The following is a 13,743-nucleotide window of genomic DNA, read 5'->3' on the forward strand; positions in this document are numbered from 1 at the left end:
AAAAAAAAAAAAAAAAAAAAAAAAAAAAAAAAAAAAAAAAAAAAAAAAAATTAGGGGGCGGGGGGACCAAGGTAAGGTGGTGACCAGGTGTAGGTACACAACATCACATGTTTATAATAAATGTTCATGGAAAAGAATGAAAGAAGTTTAATGAAATTCTTCCAATTGGTTGGTTTGTTATGTACAGATCTGTGGATTTTTAAACAATTTAAGGGCAATAACTATATGGAAAATTGACCAATCGAAAAAAAAACTTGAAGGGCATCATCGCAGTATCTTGGTTCATGTCTATTTCAAGTTTGATGAAATTCTACCTGCTAGTTACTGAGAAATGGCTGCAGACGGACATTTTTCATTAAATCAAGGGCAATAACTCTGAGGGAAATTGACCTATCAAAAAAAAAAAAAAAAACTTGACGGGCATCAGCGCAGTATCTTGGTTCATGTCTATTTCAAATTTGATGAAATTCTACCTGCTAGTTACTGAGAAATGGCTGCAGACGGACATTTTTTATTAAATCAAGGGCAATAACTCTGAGGGAAATTGACCAATTGACCAATCAAAAAAAAAACTTTACGGGCATCATCGCAGTATGTTGATTCATGTTTATTTCAAGTTTCATGAAATTCTACCAAGTAGTTACTGAGAAATGGCTGCGGACGGACGGACGGACTGACGGACGGACGGACAACGCCATTTCAATACCCCCCTCCCGATTTCATCGGCGGGGGATAAAAAAAACAAAGTCAATAACTGAAAGAACATAACATCCACCATGCACAACTTGGGTTGATACTGATCACTTGTGCGTTTCATTAAATTGTGTGCAAGGGTAAGGAAATCAGGCGCGTACAAGATTGCATATGCAGACCCTATGTATATTAAATAGTAACAAAAAAACAAAGTCCCATAACTCTGCAGAATATTTTTCTAAAAGAACCTAACATGCACCATGCACAACAAGGGTCACTACTGATCACTTGTGTAGTTTCATTAAAATGTGTCTACAGGCTCAGGAGATTAGGTGTGCACAAGACTGCATCTGCAGACTCTATGTATATAGTATAGTAACAAAAAACAAAGTCCCATAACTCTGCAGAAAAAATTTCTGAAAGAACCTAACATGCACCATGCGCAACTAGGGTCACTACTAATCACTTGTGTGAAGTTTCATTAAATTGTGTGCATGGGTTCAGGAGATTAAGGGCGCACAAGATAGCATATGCAGGCTATGTATATAGTATAGTAACAAACAAGGAGCTGCATTCAATAAACGCTTGATGCCCCTAGTGGCATCCTTGTCGATAGACCTTGCACCCAAGTCCAAAACGAAGTCAAGGTCAAAATGAGGTCAGGTGATTTTTGAAGATGAGGAATGGTCACAGTTTACATCTGTATTAGTATCAATTCATTCTTGTAAGGGGTATTGATGCTAGATGAAACGGTCCCATTTGGCTAACCAAGAGATGGATCATATAAAGCAACCCAAGTCCAAAATTAGGTCAAGGTCAAACTGAGGTCAGGTGGTGTCTTAAGATGAGGAATGGTCACATTTTACATCTGCATTAGTATTAAGTCATTCTAGTAAGGGGTATTGATGCTAGACGAAATGGTCCCATTTGGATAACCTCGTACGGACAGACGAATGAACGGACGGACAGGACAATCACTATATGCCTCCCGCATCAGTAGATGCTGGGGACATAAAAAGCATCAAAATTAAACTGAAATTCTAAGTAAAAAGGGGTATTTGGTTAACCAAGAGATGGCCCATATAAAGCAACCTAAGTCCAAAATGAGGTCAAGGTCAAACTGAGGTCAGGTGATGTCTGAGATGAGGAATGGTCACAGTTACAGGATTTTGAAGAGAGGAATGGTCACAGTTACATCTGTATAGTATCATTCATCTGTAGGTTGATGCTAGATGAAACGGTCCCATTTGGCTAACCAAGAGATGATCATATAAAGCAACCAAGTCCAAAATTAGTCAGGTCAAACTGAGGTCAGGTGGTGTCTTAAGATGAGGAATGGTCACAGTTTACATCTGCATTAATATCAAGTCATTCTAGTAAGCAGTATTGATGCTGGACGAAACGGTCCCATTTAGTTAACCTCGGATGGACAGACAGGACAATCACTATATGCCTCCCGCATCAGTAGATGCTGGGGGCATAAAAACAAAGTCCCATAACACTGCAGAATATTTTTCTGAAAGAACCTTACATGCACCATGCACAACTAGGGTTACTACTAATCACTTGAATGTGTGAAGTTTCATTAAACTGTGTCAAGGGGATGAGGAGATTTGGTGCGCACAAGGTTGCGTCTACAGACAGACAGATGGATGGACAGACAGACAGACAAACCTGAAACCAGTATACCTCCCCTTACAACTTGTGCGGGGGTACAATTAATACCCGTCCGACTTTTCTGCACCATATAATATACAGATTTAGTTTGTGCAACTGTTCTGAATTTAATTGTATCCCTTAATGCAAACTATCTCTATATATTCAGTGTATCCTTCAGATCCAGTTAACTTTCAGAAAGAGAAAATATATATGGTTCCAATCAGTTAAAAAGACTAAAATGTCACTGCTGATTTGTGAGACGTGAAAACAGTGATTTGAGTATATAATTATGCAATTCGGGTGTGTATATAAAGCAGCATCGAAACTAATCTTACTGGGTTTATAGTGGACTTGCTGTGGCATGTGCGCACTCCTGCTTTGCCGTAATTGGTCTGGTATATTATGGTGGTGATTTAGTTTGTGTAATTTCTCTATATCATAATATTATATATATAACTGCTGTACTGTTCAAATTTCTGGTCAGATATTGACATTTAAACTGAGAATCATGTAAAAACAAGAAAACAAACCTGCTGCTTTGACAAAGTCTCTCCACAATCTGAATGTAACCAATGGTTCCTTCAAACCACGCAGGAAATCCTTTAAACATCCACATATCACATGGATATCATCAATATTTGACTGAAAATTAATCAACTGATATCATCAATTTTAGTTTACTACACATTAACAAATAATGACTTAAGTTAACTAGACTCTGTGACTGCTTCCTGGACTTCTATCAGTATTCTACCCTAAGCTAACAACTGTGGATGTCACAGACAAACTCTCGCTGATTTAAGTACACTAGACTAAATGACTATTTCTGGACTTTTATCAGTACTCTTACCCTAAGTTAACAACTGTGAATATCACAGGCAAAGTCTTGCTGATTTAAGTACACTAAACTCGATGACTGCTTCCTGGACTTCTATCAGTACTCCTCCCTAAGTTAACAACTGTGGATGTCACAGGCAAACTCTTGCTGATTTAAGTTAACTCAATCTGACTAAAGTACATATCCTATTACGCTACGCATAGGATCTGAAAACGACCTATTCATTGCCTCGTTCTGACGGCTCTTTCTCTAGCCAATCAGAGCCTAGCTTACAACATCTTGCAGATCTACATGTAGCATTGACTTTTGATATTTACAATTCTTATGTTGTTATGTATCAGATAGCTGGTTAGCTCAGTCGGTAGGCCACTTGCTTTGTAAGCGAGGGGTCCTGGGTTCGAGTCCTGGAATAACCGCATATTTTTCTTATCCTTTGACAATCGAATAAGTCGTCTGATTGGATAACATAAAAATAGCAATAATGGAAATCCAAAATATACAGAAGACGAATGTGAATAGGCCGTTCTCAGATCTTCGTTTAGAAGATCAAGTACTTTAGTCAGATTGAAGTTAACTAAACTCAATACCTGCTTCCTCGACTTCTATCAGTACTCTTACCTGAAGTTAAAAACTGTGAATATGACAAGCAAACTCTTGCTGATTAAAGTTAACTAAACTCAATGACTGCTTCCTGGACTTCTATCAGTACTCTTACCCTAAGTTAACAATTGTGGATATCACAGGCAAACTCTTGCTGATTTAAGTTAACTAAACTCAATGACTGCTTCCGGGACTTCTATCAGTACTCTTACCCTAAGTTAACAATTGTGGATATCACAGGCAAACTCTTGCTGATTTAAGTTAACTAAACTCAATGACTGCTTCCTGGACTTCTACCAGTACTCTTACCCTAAGTTAACAATTGTGGATATCACAGGTAAACTCTTGCTGATTTAAGTTAACTAAACTCAATGACTGCTTCCGGGACTTCTATCAGTACTCTTACCCTAAGTTAACAATTGTGGATATCACAGGTAAACTCTTGCTGATTTAAGTTAACTAAACTCAATGACTGCTTCCTGGACTTCTACCAGTACTCTTACCTGAAGTTAAAAACTGTGGATATCACAGGTAAACTCTTGCTGATTTAAGTTAACTAAACTCAATGACTGCTTCCGGGACTTCTATCAGTACTCTTACCCTAAGTTAACAATTGTGGATATCACAGGTAAACTCTTGCTGATTTAAGTTAACTAAACTCAATGACTGCTTCCTGGACTTCTATCAGTACTCTTACCCTAAGTTAACAATTGTGGATATCACAGGCACACTCTCACTGATTTAAGTACACTAGACAAAATGACTATTTCTGGACTTCTATCTGTACTATCACACTAAGGAAATAGTTTTGGATAACACAGACAAACCTTCACTGATCTAAGTTAACTAGAACAACTGACTGCAGATACCACAGTCAGTTTCGCTAGATTCAAACCTGTTAAACATGAAGATTCAGAAGCTCTATCCACCGCTCTTTCCTTTTATTTAAGAAATGATTTATAGCAAGAGTGCTTTAACACTATTTATGCAAGATGGGCGGTTATGTGTTGGGAGTAATAATTTCACAAGGGCGCAGCCTGAGTGAAATTATTTGTACGACGTATTACCGCCCGAGTGAATAAATAGTGTTAAAACACGGTTTTGCTATAAATTATTTCAGTTCTAATATGCCTTTAATCTAAAACAGTAGATAAACTAGAGATGCTTTTGAGAAAAGCGCATGTCTTCCACAACTGCCTTATCATCTAAATAGTAAGTCAGTCTTTATATACTGTTTACTTAGAGCACATGCACATGCGTTTTTTTGACACCAAAAAGTAGTATAGGGGTCCTTTTGAGTTCAAAAATGCGCAAGAAATTTTTTGGTAATTCAAGGGCCATATTTTCGAAGTGCCTGAGCCGAGTTGGCTAGTTATCGAACTTGGCCGAGCACTTATTGGCAAACACATTTTGTTCAAGTCTGGTGAAGATCGGATGAGAAATGTTTGACTTGGAGACACACAGACAGGAGTAAATCAATATGTCTCCCACACCACTGTGTGGTAGGAGACATAAATATAGTAGCGCTGTTTCTTGGTCGCAACAAAAACGTTGACGTCAAAGCACGTTAACGCAACGTCATTCTAGCGCGTGTTTTAACAGAGGCAAGCATATTAACTGTTTGTTACAGTTTCTTTCTATAGCAGATGCCTTTCCAAAAATTTTCTCCCAAAATAATTTTTTACAGTTCATGTAGTTTTCCTCTAAAACTGAATTATGCTTTCATTCCCTACTGCCAAATACAAACAGTTTTCCAAAAATGAACAAAGCATCCCGCTCTTTGCAAAAAAAAAAAAAAAGAACAACTTGTTTGAGTAGTTTTAAATTTTATTCTTATTTTTAAAGTTTCATTGTCTGAAGTCTGTAAATATAGCATATTCTTGTAAGATAACATAAACGTGCTTTACCAGGTTAGGCATTCCTTTTCCCTTGAAAAATTTCTCCTTTAGTTCTTTAACTTGTCTGTCAGACCTGTAAACATTAAAGGAAATTTGACTCTTCTTTTTTTCTAAGGCTGCTAACAAAATCCAAAGAGAGAGAGGGGGAAGAGAAACAATTGAATAAGAACTGAGAAATTTGAATTCATATTCATTAAGCAATACTTTTTAACAATTTTTCAGTTATGCTACTGTAGCAAGTTAATCTAATCCAGACTTCCTAGGATCCATACTAATTTTGGTTTGTTCTCTGAGACAATGTTCCCACATCAATCAGATATGAGACACATATTTCCTCAGATACACTGTCACCTGTTAAATCATCATGAAGAGTATAAGCCCTGCCCAAACATTCAACTTGATTCATCCTCTATCAAGTTAAACCAGTTAACAAGACACAGTATATACTTATCAGTTTATAACCAGAGCTCTAGATAAGGGCCGTATTTCGTAATTATGAATTTGTTATGGGTCGGATACGAATTTATTTTAAAGTGTTTAAATCTAATCAACACTATCCGGACTGTTGACAATTTGCACAGTGTCAAAATGAGTGTTGAATACACGAAACGCACGCCGATATCTAGCATAATTTAAGCTCTGCCTACTTCAGGTACTTGCGAGATTTTCCCGAGAAGTATGAAAGCGAATCAAATTGTCCGATACACTACAGTCGATTGTGTTCAGCCAATTAGCGCCGCGGTTGCGTCTTTGACACTTTGTTTAATTGTCAGCATGTTTGAGAGCAAAAAACAATGTTTTATAAAGACATTGTTGTAACCGTGCGATAAACTGGAATACTGTACACATTTTTGTCATCTATGGTAAAAGAACGACATGAAATGTATTAAATATGTTAAATCTAATTGACTTCCATTGATGAATTGATTTGAATATGTAATTTTAGTTTACACAGTTTACTTGCAGTTTTATTCGAGTGAGATACTGTTCACCGATGATATGACTCGGTGTTAATAAAAACATTTTCATCCTGCATTCATACAAAATAGTTATAACCAAAAAATCGCCAGGTTAGATTTACAGCATTGGCCTTATCTGGAGCTCTGTATAACACAAGAGAAAAGTCAAAGTGAAATTACCCAGGAACTCTATAGATTCCAACTTCATTCAATCCTCTAGCCTCTATCTCATTCACACAGTGGATCTGTAATTATAACATCAGAAAAATGTGGCTGCTCATATGTACCAATCCATTTTATACAATTTTACAAACAAGAGGGCCATGATGGCCCTATATCACTCAACTGGGTAGACTTGTTTGCTTGAACAAATTTCTTAGCTAAAGCTTTAAAAACAAGAAAAAAAGATTACAGTCACCTCCGATCAGCGGTCACCTCCGTTCAGCGGTCATTTTATGACGCCCCCAATGGATTTTCCTCTATTTCATCACTTTATTTAGCGGCCACCTCCCGTCCGCGGCCAGCGGCCACCGAAATTGCCTCCCGACTGTCTTATTTGACCCCTTTCAGCGGCCATGTTTCTTCCAAAACCGATTATTTTTAGGCGAACCATCTTGGTAGATAACCACAAGGCAATGCTACATACTAAACATCAAGGCCTAGGTCTTGCAGTTTAAAACAAGAAGATTTTAAAAAAAATTTCCTATACAAGTCTATGTAAAACTTGGGGACTACTGGGGCTGGGCCTCTTTTCACCCCAGGGGTATAATTTGAATAGTCTTGGTAGAGGACCATAAGGCAAGGCTACATACCAAACATCAAAGGCCTGGGTCTTGTGGTTTCAGACAAAAAGATTTTCAAAGTTTTTTCCTATACAAATCTATGTAAAACTTGGGACCCCTGGGGCAGGGCCTCTTTTGAACAATCTTTATAGAGGACCACTAGATGATGTCAAATACCAAATATTGAGGCTCTACGCTTTGTGGTTTTGGACAAGAAGATTTTCAAAGTTTTCCCTATATAAGTCAATGTAAATCATGTGACACCCAAAGCGGGGGCCATATTTGACCCTAGTAGGAGGATAATTTGAATAATCTTGGTAGAGGACCACTAGATGATACTACATGCCAAATATTAAAGCCCTATGACCTGTGGTTTTGAACAAGAAGATTTTTAAAGTTTTTCCTTTCGGTTGCCATGGCAACCAGACTTCTGTATGGAATTCAATTCTTTGAATTATTTTTAAAGAAGACCATCCAAGGAACATCCCTGTGAAGTTTAATCAAAATTGGCCTGGTGGTTAAGGAGGAGATGTTGTTAAAATGAAAGTTTGGACGGATGGACGGTGAGCGATCACAATAGCTCACCCTGAACTTTTGGCTCAGGTGAGCTAAAAAGTTGTCTAAAAACACAAATGCTAAGTGACCCCAAGGCGGGGCCTCTTTTAACCTCAGGGGCATAATTTGAACAATTTTCGTAAAGGACTACTAGACAATGCATCATACCAAATATCAAAAGCCTAGGTCATATGGTTTCAGACAAGAAGATTTTAAAAACTTTTTCCTATGTAAGTCTACATAAAACTTGGGACCCCCAGGGTAGGGCCTCTTTTCACCCAAGGGATACAATTTGAACAATTCTGGTTGAGGACCATAAGACAATGCTACAAACTAAATATCAAAGGTCTAAGTGTTGTGGTTTCAGACAAGAAGATTTTTAAACTTTTTTTCCTTTTTAAGTCTATGTAAAACTTGGGACCCCCAGGGCGGGGCCATATTTGACCCTAGGGTGATAATTTGAACAATCTTGGTAGAGGACAACTAGATGATGCTACATACCAAATATCAAAGCCCTAGGCTATGTGGTTTTGTACAAGAAGATTTTCAAAGTTTTCCCTATATAAGTCTATATAAACCATGTGACCCGAGGGGTGGGGCCATATTTGACCCTAGGTGGATAATTTGAACAATCTTGGTAGAGGACCACTAGATGATGCTACATACCAAATATCAAAGCCCTAGGCCATGTGGTTTTGTACAAGAAGATTTTCAAAGTTTTCCCTATATAACTCTATATAAACCATGTGAGCCCCGGGGCGGGGCCATATTTGATTCTAGGGGGATAATTTGCATAAATTTGGTAGAGGACCACTAGATGATGCTACACACCAGATATCAAAGCCCTAGGCCCTGTGGTTTTGGACAAGAAGATTTTTAAAGTTTTTCCTTTCGGTTGCCATGGCAACCAGAGTTCTGCATGGAATTCAATTCTTTGAATAATTTTAAAAGGGGGCCATCCAAGGATCATTCCTGTGAAGTTTGGTATAATTCTGCCCAGTGGTTTTCAAGAAGATTTTTTTAGAAACTGTTGACGGACATCAAGCTGTCACAATAGCTCACCGTGTCACTTCGTGACAGGTGAGCTAAAAATTCCTGCCCAAGTAACAGTTAAACTTGATCCATTTGCAATAATTTTATGAAAATATCATGAAAATATATTGCTTACTTAATATACTGGCATGCACCAAAAGCATGGTAATGATGACCGCCAGATGACACTGACATTATTGACATCAGAGACTTTTTTTTTGGCTGTTTTTGGGGCGGAAATCTGGCCCCATTCCCTTGTCCAAAAAGTATGTTGTTTTCCCCTTTTCTGAAAAAAATTCCCCTCCAAAAAAAAAATAAATATATTTTTTTGTTACATAATTATCTAAACCAACAAAACCCTTTCTAGATGTACATGATAATGTAAACTGTACCATTTAAAACATGAGACAATGAGCTTTTAAATCATTTTCTATTTTAGTGTCATATTTGAAAAATATTGCTTATATCGCCACGCAGTTTCCCCCCTATTTTAGTGGTTACAGCGCAATTTTCCCTCCTTCCTTACGGGCCCTGCCAGCATTCCCCCACAACTTAAAAACAAGAGGGTCATGATGGCCCTATATAGCTCACCTGTTAAACTTGGCCTAAGAATCATCAAGATAAACATTCTGACCAAGTTTCATGAAGAAAGGGTCATAAATGTGGCCTCTGCGGTGTTAACATGCTTTTCCTTTTGATTTCCGTGGTGACCTAGTTTTTGACCCCACATGACCCAGTTTCGAACATGGCATAGGAATCATCAAGATAAACATTCTGACTAAGCTTCATGAAGATAGGATCATAAATGTGGCCTCCTGGGTGTTAACAAGCTCTTCCTTTGATTTGACCTGGTGACCTAGTTTTTGACCCCACATGACCCAGTTTCAAAACTGGCCTAGAGATTATCAACATAAACAGTCTGTGCAATTTTGTATCAAATCAAAGCATAAATGAAACATGTAAATGGCTGAAAGGGTCAAAAAGACACATGTGAAGTTTCAATTCAATATCTGCATTAGTTTTGGAGATAGTAACTTGCATGTTAAACTTTAACCAGAATTTTCTAAGTCCAAAAGGGGGCATAATTTGCTCAAAATACATGTCAGAGTTATTGGACTTGACCCAGTGAGGTTGGTAATTGACCTAGAAAAAGAAAAAATAAGTTTCAAAGCTATATGCTTTTAATTGATAGCTGTATGTACTTGCATGCAAAAACTTAACCAAGGTGTGACGCCGACGCCGAAGCCGACGCCCAGGTGAGTAGAATAGCTAGACTATTCTTTGAATAGTCGAGCTAAAAAGGTTGCTTACTTTTTGGTGAAAACTGTTTTTAGTTTCAAGGTCATTGTGACGTTGACCTTTAAACCCCAAAACAATAGGGAAGTATACTGACCACAGGCCGTCTTCCTAATAAGTATAGATTCTAGGCCAAACCATTCTTTAATGATTGAGTGAAAATTGTTTCCAGCCCCCTAAAGGGGCTAAGTAAAACCATTTTGAGAAAATTAACAGAGGACCATACAAGGATGCTATAGACCATATTCAGTAACTTGTATAGTTATTATGTTCCAGACAGGAAATATGAGGGACAAATTTGACCTTTGAGCTCCATTTGTGACCTTAACCTTTGAGCTACTGACCTGGTTTGTGCGTTCTGCACATTTATCTTACCTTGAAAGTATATTTTTATTTTCCAAACAGGCATACAATAATGTTTATGCCGAAAGCAAACAACGGATGCATGCGGATGGACCATCCACCTATACTAATAGCTCACCAAAAGTTCATGTGTGCTAATAAAATGACAATTGACAACTGCTATAATACAGGTTTTTATCTGGCCTATATGTCAATTTCTGGGCTACTGGACATTTTCAAGGTAGCCAATCTCTGATAAAAGGAAGAATTTTTGTCCAGGCTAGGGATACAGTTTATCTACGTTGAAATATTCAAATCAGAGTAAAGTGTATAATACTATGCATACCACAATTCCTGGAATCATTGGACATTCATCTCTGCAATAATCGGACAGAATTCCCTGAAATGAAACAATGAATCTGCCAGTGATGTATCTTTCTCAATCTATACACTTCAAAATGAACAATTTGTAATTGTATGATGACAATAAACCTCAGTATATTTGGTAACCTTCAAATATTCATTTGTTCCTTTTGCTGAGTCAATACTGATCCTATGGCAGTCTTCATGCTGGTACACCACTAACAACTATCTGAACAATGAACCATGGTAAATAAGACAAACCACAAAAAAGCCTTGTTTTCATTCTTACATGTTCACTGAAATATTTAACAAGAGCTGCCTGTAAGACAGCCAATGCTTGACTACCATATTCAAATTGTTGTTTAAGAAGCAGGAATATTACCCTAAATGTTAAATTATTTATAGAGCTTCAATCCAGTATCTGCATTAGTTTTTGAGATAGTAACTTGCATGCAAAGCTTTAACCAAAAGTTTATAAGTACAAATGGGTAAATAATTTTGCAAAATATACATGTCAGAGCTATTGGACTTGATGCTATAACCTAGTTTTAAAAACCCGAAGAAATGTGTTACTTGCTTGAGAAACTTTAACTAGGATTTTTTAAGTCCAAAAACGGCCATCATTTTCCTAAAATACATGTCAGAGTTATGGGTTGGTTATTGACCTAGAAAAAGAAACAAGACCTGTCGAAGTACAGCAACGCTCGACTATTCAACAGTCTTGTCAATTGCATGAATACTGAGGTTGAATAAGGGGCATAATTTTGTAAAATAGCAAAACAGGGTTATGGAACCTGTAAAATGCAAATCAGCTCATGACAATGGACAACTGTGTGAAATTTCAAACCTTTCCCATTAGTGGGTACTGAGATAACAGCTTACATACAACAAGAAACGTGGAAATTCCACAAAAACCAGGTTTTCAATTGCATCACGCCAACAGGTTCTTTAAAACTAGAAATACAATCGCCAATTTCTTCTTGATTTTTTCCGACATTTTCATAAAATAATCGCCATTTGGTGATAATGTCGACTGGCAGCGCGAGCACTGCTTCTATGTTTAACTGGCAATCAAACTGAGCCATGTTAGAATTCAAAACATTGTAATGAGAAAAGAAGTAAAGAAGCAATGAACAAAAGCTGATACTAACTAGAAACTGCTTTTGTAAAAAAAGCGCATGTCTCCCCCAATGCAAAGTCCTATAGGCAAGAAGTCAATAGGGGTCAGGAGCGAAAGTCAAAGAGACACTGATGGTTGGCTGCAATAGGGATCATCTACTTGGCATGTCCAGTCATCCCGCTAAGTTTCAACACTCTTGGCCTAGTGGTTCTCAAGTCACTGTTCAGGCTCCTGTGACCTTGACCTTTGATCAAGTGACCTCAAAATAAATAAGGGTCATCTACTCTGCATGTCTAATCATCCTATTAAGTTTCAACATTCTAGGTCAAGTGGTTCTCAAGTTATTTTCCGGAAATGATTTTACATGACCAGGCCCCTATGACCTTGACCTTTAATACACTGACCCAAAAATCAATAGGGGTCATCTACTCTGCATGTTCAATCATCCTATGAAGTTTCAACATTCTGGATCAAGAGGTTCTCAAGATATTGATCGGAAATGGTTATCAATGTTCAGGCCCCTGTGACCTTGACCTTTAACAGAGTGGCCCCAAAAACAATAGGGGTCATTTACTCTGCATGAACAATCATCCTATGAAGTTTCAACATTCCGGGTCAAGAGGTTCTCAAGTTATTGATCGGAAACGGTTTTCCATGTTCAGGCCCCTGTGACCTTGACCTTTAACAGAGCGACCCCAAAATTGATAGGGGTCATCTACCCTGCATGACCAATCGTCCTATTAAGTTTCAACATTTTGGGCCAAGTGGTTCTCAAGTTACTGACCGGAAATGGTTTTCAATGTTCAGACCCCTGTGACCTTGACCTTTAACAGAGTGACCCCAAAATCAAAAGGGGTAATCTACTCTACATGACCAATCATCCTATGAAGTTTCAACATTCTGGGTCAAGTGGTACTCAAGATAATGATCATAAATGATCAGGCCCCTGTGACCTTGACCTTTGATGGAGTGACCCCAAAAACAATAGGGGTCGTCTACTCCAGCAGCCCTACAACCCTATGAAGTTTGAAAGTTCTAGATCAAATGGTTCTCCAGTTATTGATCTGAAATGAAGTGTGACGTACGGACGGATGGACTGGGCAAAAACAATGTCTCCCCCAGAGATAACTAACCTCCAGATCACAAATTATTGTTGCATCTCAAATTTGGTGATTTACATATAAACATAGCAGTACTTCAAAAATCTATCAGCATGTTGACTGAAAAACTTACCCCTTGGATTTTTCCGGTGCCTGGAGTGGGTGGGGCAGATATACATGGGAGGGGCAGGTTATCCTTGCAGTCTGGATGGCATACAGACCTACAATCTGTGACAAAAGATAAACAGCCATATAAATATTAATTAACAGGTTATCCTACATATCTTAAGTATTTGGCTTTGAAATTGAGCAAGCATTTTCATATGTTAGGTTATCCTGAAGTGAAGAACAAGTAAATTCGATGAATTGGTATCCCCCGCCGAAAGGGTTTGTGGTGAGGAATGGCAAAAAAATATATCCGGCAAAAAGTTAAGGATATTAATAAGAAGCAAATAATTTCATTAGTCAAAATCAATTTAACAGAAAACAAATGTTTAATTAAAGAG

At 37.8% G+C, this 13,743-nt stretch overlaps 1 protein-coding gene across 2 annotated transcripts in view; it reads right to left on the reverse strand.

The window, feature by feature from the left end:
* Positions 1-13,743, reverse strand: part of LOC123531278 (rac GTPase-activating protein 1-like) — a 91,866-nt gene that overhangs the window by 26,146 nt on the left and 51,977 nt on the right. For both annotated transcript variants that reach the window (XM_045312098.2, XM_045312099.2), the window contains exons 11-15: positions 13,371-13,465; positions 11,001-11,054; positions 6,828-6,892; positions 5,698-5,761; positions 2,883-2,994 (exon numbers count right to left, since the gene is read on the reverse strand). In XM_045312098.2, the coding sequence (XP_045168033.2) occupies positions 2,883-2,994; positions 5,698-5,761; positions 6,828-6,892; positions 11,001-11,054; positions 13,371-13,465 (390 nt within the window). The remainder of the gene's footprint in view (positions 1-2,882; positions 2,995-5,697; positions 5,762-6,827; positions 6,893-11,000; positions 11,055-13,370; positions 13,466-13,743) is intronic.

The sequence above is a fragment of the Mercenaria mercenaria genome, chromosome 11 (genome assembly GCF_021730395.1).
Source record: "Mercenaria mercenaria strain notata chromosome 11, MADL_Memer_1, whole genome shotgun sequence".
Lineage (NCBI taxonomy): Eukaryota > Metazoa > Mollusca > Bivalvia > Venerida > Veneridae > Mercenaria > Mercenaria mercenaria.